This window comes from Salvelinus fontinalis, chromosome 2 (assembly GCF_029448725.1).
Source record: "Salvelinus fontinalis isolate EN_2023a chromosome 2, ASM2944872v1, whole genome shotgun sequence".
In the NCBI taxonomy this organism is placed as follows: Eukaryota; Metazoa; Chordata; class Actinopteri; order Salmoniformes; family Salmonidae; genus Salvelinus; species Salvelinus fontinalis.
Genome location: NC_074666.1, coordinates 60,126,167 through 60,135,338, shown reverse-complemented (window position 1 = coordinate 60,135,338; position 9,172 = coordinate 60,126,167). Strand labels below are relative to the sequence as shown.

The 9,172-nt window shown below is 40.3% G+C and overlaps 1 protein-coding gene across 1 annotated transcript; it reads left to right on the top strand.

Annotated features, from left to right (window-relative positions):
- On the top strand, positions 1–8,904 carry LOC129822345 (membrane-spanning 4-domains subfamily A member 4A-like). The gene is made up of 7 exons (XM_055880567.1): positions 1–272; positions 367–483; positions 915–971; positions 1,269–1,448; positions 1,797–1,919; positions 3,181–3,270; positions 8,502–8,904. Exons 1-7 carry the CDS (start codon positions 102–104, stop codon positions 8,598–8,600), a joined length of 837 nt encoding a protein of 278 aa, XP_055736542.1. The 5' UTR covers positions 1–101; the 3' UTR covers positions 8,601–8,904.
- Positions 8,905–9,172: the final 268 nt, after the last annotated feature.

Below are 9,172 nucleotides of genomic sequence, written 5' to 3'. Positions count from 1 at the left end.
GTCCCAGGTAGAGTACAAACTTTGCAGGAGGCTCAACAAAACACCGCTGACCAGCCATATCACCTCTTACTGTACTACAAACATCCTTCTGTCCTCTGAAGATGTCCAGCTCTCAAACAACCACCACTAACGAGGCAGTGGTATTCACCCATGTCTACCCCTATGGGAACGGGATGGGGGTCGCAGGGGTCGCATCTGCTCCTCACTGTCTGGGACAGACGGTCTCTTCAGTGCTGGGAAGTTTCCGGGCAGGACATCCAAAAGCTCTGGGAGTAAGAATTTATGTTTTACGTCATTTGAAAATGATTTTTCATTTTGGTTGAACGAAGAGAAAAATGAATTTTCTGCTTTGTTTTTCTCTCACAGACCGTACAGATCATGATTGGTTTGATGATGCTGTTGACAGGAATCGTGATGACTGCCGGACCACAAGTAGACAATATTGGAGTATTTAGTGGAATATTTGTCTGGGGATCTATCATTGTGAGTGAGCTGCTCTGTCTAATAATCATTTCTTACATTTCCTGTCTGTCGTGATGCAAACAAAACATCCTAATAATTGAATCGTCATTATTTGAAAAGAAATGCATTAAAAACAATACAGTATGTGCAATTTTAAAAATATATATAAAATCTTTAATGTATAATGAATGACTTAAAAAATGACTTTTATCAATGTATATGTATTTGGCTAGGCCTGTGCCATTCATACACTCATGCATTTCAGTTTCTGTTGACTTCTATGTGGGAGGAATTCAACTTGAATTTGAATTTTGGTCATACTGTAGAAATATTTTTGTCCCACATGGTACCCTACTCCCTATATAGTGCACTACTTTTGTAGTGTACTATGTAGAGAATAGGGTGCCATTTGGTATGTAGGCTTGTATAATCTCTTCCCTGTTCCTTCTCAGTATGTAGTTGCAGGCTCTCTAACTGTTGCTGCTGACAACAAACTGAACAAATGTCTGGTCAGTATCAACTATTTTTGCCTCAATAAAGTTAAGGCTTTTGATTTATAAAGTTCCACTCTATTTAAAAACATAGAATCTACTTCACATATAGGCACTCATGTTTTCATTCAACCTGTTTGTTTTCCCCCCACAACACAAGCAGTGGGGTGGGCACTGACGATTCAGCAACTGCGAATTGCCCCTTTAATAAAGACTTGCAATAATGATTGTCAACACACTGTATTTTATATTGCATTTCATTCTTCACAACCAATCATTCATTCCCATGTTCTCTTTCTGCTCTCTGTCCCTTAGGTAAAAGGCTCCCTTGGAATGAATGTTGTCGCCACTGTTACTGCTCTTACTGGCACCATTTTGCATTCTTTAGACAGTGCTGGGATCCTCTTGTACTACTGTGACTATCCAGGCGATCCTTCATACTACCCTCCATCCTATGTCTACTACCCTACGTCCTCTGTCTGTCAACAGTATCGGGTATATACCAAATGCTTATTCCTTTAGTCAGGAGATATTTGTAAATCGGTAAAGGGGTACTTATCATCTATAATCGTATTACTAGACTAATGTACGTACTGTTTAATGTTTTTTATTCGTTTAAATTATACTCCATTTGGAGCAGATATGTGATATCTCGAACATGCAAGCATTAGTGAATTAGATGCTATTGAGTTGCTATATAGATGCTATGCTATATAGATGCTATTACTTATACTTCTTGTTAGCCCACAGTGAAACAGGAGTCAAAGTTTAATTGTACATAATTGCTCCAAAATGGAGGTGTAGTCTAGTTAAATGCTGTTTCCTGTTCTTATCTGTCTATAGGTCAGGTCCCAGGGAATATCAGGTGTTTTGGCTGTTTTCTCCTTGCTGGAGTTCATAGTGTCCATCTGTGTCTCGTCATTCGCCTGCAGAGCTGTCTGCCTGTGCTGCCGTTCCACCCCTGAGGTGAGTCTTTGGACATAGATTTCTTTGGACATAGAAATCTAGTTCCATATACAGTGTGGCCCGAAATTATTGACACCCTTGATAAAAATGAGCAAAAATGACTGTTTAAAATAAATAATACAATACTGAGATGCATCGTATGTGCCCAAAAATGTGTATTAATACAATTGCTCAGAGAAAGTGTTTTTGCTTAACAAGTAGTATTTTTTTTATTTCAAACAGGTATGGGTCAATATTAATGACACCCCTGTTTTCAATACCTCACTGTGCAAGGATAACAGCACTGACACATTTTCTAAAATGTTTTATGATTTGGAGACCCCATTGGGAGGGATCTTAGACCATTCATCCATACAGAATACTTCCACATCATTGACATCCTTCGTCTGCACTTATTTAATGTTTTTTTCTTCTGCTTAATGTATTCTTATTTCAACACCAAACACACCACTGGTGTGTGTGAGGCGAAAGAGCTCTTTGTTCATGTCATCTGATCAAATCACAGGGTTCAATCCAAGTGCCAATGCCGTTTAGCAAACTCCAGGCGTTTACATTTGTTGGATTACATGAAAATAGCTCATTGACCACACACACCAGTGGTGAGTTTGGCATCGAAATGGGAACGCAAGAGCAGAAAATATCACCATACCTACTGTAAAATATGGTGGTGGATCTTTGATGTTATTGGGCTAATTTTCTTCCACTGTTCCTTGGGCCCCTTGTTAAGGTCAAGTGCATCATGAACTTTACCCAGTGTAAGAGCCAATTTGGGTGTATCTTATATTATGGTATTTTTAAGGCAATTACACTCCCGACCACTAGGGGAAGACAAATGGTGGTAAACACACATCAGGTGATCTATAAAGACACAGGTGTTTGAACGTATGGTGTGTGTGTGGATGGTGAGAGAGCTTACAGTTTCTACCGAAATCAAATCAGAAATTTGATGAACAGACTTGTTGAAAAGATGGCATCCTATGACGGTGCCACGTTTAAAGTCACTGAGCTCTTCAGTAAGGCCATTTTACTGCCAATGTTTGTCTGTGGAGATTGCATGGCTGTGTGCTCGATTTTATACACCTGACAGCAACGGGTATGGCTGAAATAGCCGAATCCACTAATTTGAAGGGGTGTCCACATACTTTTGTGTATATATAGTGTATGTTTTGGCAACTGTAAGAGCACTGAGCAGTCATGACACCTGTATATTCGATAATGAATTACTAGAAATGGACTTAAAATTGACATGTCTGTCTTTTAGCAAGTGTTCATCATTGGGAATCAAATACCGGTACCTCATGGCAGCATGACTCCAAGCAACGCACCTTACCCTCCTCAGAACAACTACGAGGTATGACATCTTTTGGAGGTTGAACTGCAGGGTCGACATATCAAATAGGCTGCTCGTTATCTAAAATTTGAATTAAAAAGATCTCCCCAGTGTCGTAGTTACTGAGTTTCTGGGGTAATTTTTTACATTTCCACTGCGAGAACTTTCATTTCAAATTGTGTAATCACCAAAACATTGGTCACTGTATGAAATTCTGTGGGTCCGTACTTGCGAACATTAGAAAACTTTTGAGTTGAAGTTTAAGCGTCGTCCAATTAAAATGGTTGACGTCGTTGCACGTGATAGAACAAGTGTGTATAAACCCTGTATGACTGACAGGGGTTGCTGTATTGAAGCCACCGCACAGCCATCTTGGCTTTCCTCCTCCAATGTAAATAAGATTTTGTAAGCTATCGAAATGCTTTTATTAATGTCTACATTCGTTTTTGACATGTTTATTCTATTACAGACACCTTAATGCATACTTTCACATTGTATTATGTGAGCTAAACTTCAAAGCTCTCAATGGCTAATACAATCCAGGGTTTATATATGTAACAGTATAACTTTAAACCGTCCCCTCGCCCCGACACGGGCGCGAACCAGGGACCCTCTGCACACATCAACAACTGACACCCACGAAGCGTCGTTACCCATCGCTCCACAAAAGCCGCGGCCCTTGCAGAGCAAGGGGAAACCCTACTTCAGGTCTCAGAGCAAGTGACGTAACTGATTGAAATGCTACTAGCGCGTACCCGCTAACTAGCTAGCCATTTCACATCCGTTACATTTACATCATTAGATCACTTTTCCATCACCTTAAAAGCAGTCAAACAGAACCATCTGCTAATCAAAGTTACTAAAACACAACAATTTTCAACTAAATGATTAGCCCCTGGTGATTTTTGCCATTTGTGACTTTATAATTTTAACCTAACCATAGCTCTTGAGAACCCAAGCCGATACAGCCATAGGGTTCTAATTTGAACAGTTAACCACAGCAGGGCCAACATGTTAAACTTTCCCGATGCTCTGTCTAACCGTTAATAATCACTGCGTGCAATACGGTTTTGGAAAATTCTACTTTCATATCACCCCAAAATGATTTTACAAATACAAAAGACACACTTACTCTGCGCTGTTTTAACACAGATTCCCACGGAGGTGTTTTGCATTGCACTTCCTGAGCTAATGGAAACTCAGAAGAAAAGAAAGAAACCTTTCACCTTTGTTATTTCCTTCCCTATATCTGTCTGTCCCCCAGCTCTGTTTCCCGTTTTCACATTAATGTTTGTATGTCGTTTTGTTAACTGTGTGCTGACGCTGTTCCTGTCTTGTTCCTTGTCTGTTCCTCTTTAAATGTTTGACACCCCGTACCTGCTTCTCGTACCTGCTTCTCGACTCCAGCGTTGGTCCTTAAATTATTATTAAAATATTAATGTGATACTGACTCAACTAAATGAGAAGTCACACAACTCTACTTTTTTAAGTTGTGATTTTATCCCCCAGCATGCTCTACTGCATGTAGGTTTTTGGGGGAGGAATAAAAAATAAAAAATGCATGTACCTTCACTGAATGATTGATTCATCTTGTGCTACACAAAGATAAATAACATAACACATTTTCTAAACCATTCCAATCATTTAGTTTGATTTTTTGCTTCCATTACTGAAATGGTTGTTCCGGTTTATTAAATGGCTTAGGTTGTCTCCTAACCCTGGTAGTAGTTATTCATTCAGGTTGCAGGCGATTCAAATGTTAAACTGTTGGATATTGTAACTCTGTAACATCACATTGCAAGCCAGCATAATCTGATTAGCAGGTAGGGTGGCAAATTTCTGGTAAATTTCCCAGGTTTTCCAGAAATCTCAGTTGGAATTTGGGAATGTTACTGGAAATTTGCAACCTTACTTGCAGGCCTCATGTGGTCTGTAAACCATGCATTTCAGGCCACTGAAATAGGGTAAAGATAGGCCTCAAAATAAGGCCTCATGTGTTTTCATGAAGTTTAAATATAATGATAACATTTGTCTTGCAACTCACAGGTGAAGGCTACAGAGTGAAAGTGAAAAATGTAACAACCACATCTCTGTCACTAACAAATACAGTTATGGGTGGTAACTCTACAATTCACTGGAAAAGGCACACTGGGAAGGCTTAGTGGGGGGGGGGGGGGGGTACTCAGAATTTTCAAGTTGACATAACTCAAATCTGGTCCCACTACAGGGTCCAGATTTGAGTAATGACAACAAAATCACCAAGTAACTCTGGAATATTAAGTGCAACAGGTTTCTTAAAATAAAATAGCAATGACAGCACATTGGGGTTTACAATTTGTGTTATACAAAAAACCTCAGTGGAAATGTGTGGTAAAACAGAAAACAGTAAGTGTATCTTTTTGTATTTCTACGGTTATTTTTGGATGACAATTTAACTGAGTGTTCATGGTATCCAAAACCACATCGCAATCAAGAATCAATTGTTTGTAGATGGAGCATTTTACACTTGACAAAATCACCTCAGCTATTCAAAAGGGACATGGAATGACTCCAATGTACAGAAATGTTTTTTTTACATATATTTAACCAGGCAAGTCAGTTAAGAACAAATTCTTATTTACAATGGACGGCCTACACCAGCCAACGCTGGGCCAATTGTGCACCGCCCTATGGGACTCCCAATCACGGCCAGTTGTGATACAGCTGGATTCGAACCAGGGTGTCTGTAGTCTAACACTGAGATGCAGTGCCTTAGACCGCTGCGCCACTCGGGAGCCCAAAAGGGCTAACCAAACCTATGACCTGACCCATCACATTATGTGTTACTTCCGCCCGTTTGCAAGAAGTGATATCCCAAAAAGCACTCAAAAACTATACAATCCAAATGGCTCCTATCCTCCCACGCCATGCTTTCTGGGTACCAGATGGCACTGCAGTGGATAGCAAACATTTTACGGGCTACTGACCAATTCTGCTATTATTGTGTTTTATTTTTTTTACATTGATGGTAACTTTTGCTGTACATAATGTCTCTGTCATTTCCTATGACCAAAAACAGCTTCTGGAAATCAGATCATAGATCACTAACCTCGAATTGGATGGCAATTTCTACTTCAACAAGTTGGCAGCTCTGAACGTTCTGCTTACTCCAGACCAGGCCCCGGGACTCAAGAGGAAGTGACGGCACAAGAGAAGCCAAACGAGCCGGCATCCTGACAAGACTATGTTGGCAAGCAAATAAACCGCCCCTAACCTCTGTTCTATATCTGACCATAACTCTATCCTTCTGATTCCTGCTTACAAGCAAAAACTCAAACAGGAAGTACCAGTGAAGAGCTTAATACGAAAGTGGTCCGATGAAGCGGATGCTAAGCTACAAGACGATTTTGCTAGCACAGACTGGAATATGTTCCGGAATTCATCAAACTCCTCAATGTTAATCACATCAGTTACCGGCTTCATTAATAAGTGCATTGACAACGTTGTCCCCACAGTGACTGTACGTACATATACCAACCAGAAGCCATGGATTACAGGCAACATCCATACTGAGCTAAAGGCTAGAGCTACCACTTTCAAGGAGCGGGACACTAACCCGGACGCTTTTAAGAAATCCCGCTACCACCACCTCAAGTCATCAAACAGGCAAACCAATACAGGACTGATTGAATCTTACTACGCTCTGCAGGGCTTGCAAACTATCATGGACTACAAAGGGAAACCCAGCCGCCAAAACCCAAGCTAACCTGTCTGAATGACTATTGCCCCTTAGCACTCATATCTGTAGCCATGAAATGCTTTGAAAAGCGAGCCATGTCTCAAATCAACACCATCATCCCAGACACCCTGGACCCACTCCAATTTGCATCCCGTCCCAACAGATCCACAGATGCCGCAATCTCTATTCAACACCATAGTGCACTACAATCTCAGGTCCCCTGGACTGAACACCTCCCTCTGCAACTGGATCCTGGACTTCCAGACTGGCCGCCCCAGGTGGTGAGGGTAGAGAACAACACATCCGCCATGCTCACTCTCAACACGGGGGCCCCTCAGGGGTGTGTACTTAGTCCCGTCCTGTGCTCCCTGTTCACCCACAACTGTGTGGCCACGCACAACTCCAATACCATCATCACGTTTGCTGACGACACAACGGTGGTAGGCCTGATCATTGACAACGATGAAACAGCCTATAAGGAGAAGATCAGTGACCTGGCAGGACCTCTATACCAGGCGGTGGTAGAAGAAGGCCTTAAACATATTCAGACTGCAGCCACCCAGGTCATAAACTGTTCTTTCTGTTACCACATGGCAAGCGGTACGGATGCATTATGTCTGGAACCAACATGACCCTGAACGGCTTCAACCCCCAAGCTATAAGACTGCTAAATAGTTAACTAAATAGCTACCCAAACTATCTGCATTGACCCTCTTTTTCACAAACTCTTTTGACTCATCACATACGCTGCTGCTACTGCTTATTATCTATTGTGTTGCCTGGTCCACTTTACCCCTACCTATATGCACATATCTACCTCAATTACCTCGTACCCCTGAACATCGACTCTGTGCAGGATACGGGTACCCCGTGTATATAGCCATGTTAGCATTACTCATTGTGTATTTATTCCTTGTTTTATTATTTTTCAAAACCTTTTCTATTTTTCTCTCTGCATTGCTGGGAAGGACCCGTAAATAAGCATTTCACTGTTAGTCTACACCTGTTGTTTACGAAGCATGTATCAAATCAAATTAGCTTTGATTCTGTCTCTAACACTAAAAATACAACATGAATAATATAACGAAATATAAATGTTAATTCAACGTAAACTAAATTAAAACGAACAATATTGTTCTGAAAACCTAACTGACACTAAATTCAAAATAAACATTGAAAACAAATACATGTAATTTAAAACGTCACTATATAATAACCTTGCAAGGATGTGATGATCATGCATTATTGGCACTCTACAGGCTCAACCCAGTAAGTAATCAGTTTATTTTAAAGATACTGAGCATGTGCACTGTTGCTTTTTTGTTAACATCTCTTTATTGTAGAATTTCTATCAGCATGCAACCCAAACGTCTTCCTAATCCCTATATAGTGCACTACTTTGGCCCAGTATACTATACAGGGTATATGGTGCAGGCTTTGGTCATAAGTAGAGCACTATATTGGGAATAGGGTGCCATTTGGAACATAACTATACAGTAGTTAAGGTCATATATGTACTGTGTTGTTTCTACAGACTGGGAACTACCCAAAGGGTCCTGAGGGAGGCGCTATTGGTACAGGGTTTCAACAGAACCACCTGCCTCCTCAATACACTGCTGTCGTCATCCCTTGAGAATTGGGCCTCTGTGAATACATTGTTATTTTTCTTGTTGAAATTGTGTTCTCTGGGCCTATTTTTCTGCTCCAAGCCAGGCAACGGTTAGCACCACATTACTGATCTGAATAATTTGACAGTTTAATATTGATAGTGTATTGTAATGCAATGTTTCAGTATAATGTTTAGGTTACTATATGGTTGATTTTATAACTTCATGTTTTTGTCATTTCTATCTTTCTTTAATTGATATAATTTCATCATCATTTCTGATATAAAAGTATAATAGATTTATCAACTAAAATCAACCACTGCTATATGACAAAATATGATGCATCATTTTTAATAACACACAAATGCATATTTAACCTAATGTCTTGAAACAATAAAACTGACAGATTATTTTTTTTAGTTTGAAGTCACTTTTATCTTCTATACAATGTAATTAATGACATTCATATTTCGGGTAAATATTGATCTTTAAAGTAATGCTAGGGGGCCTCCTGGGTGGCGTAGTGGTCTAGGGCACTGCATCGCAGTGGAACACAGGAGTGATGGTTGCGGATAATGGGCCTTTGTACGCCTACGTA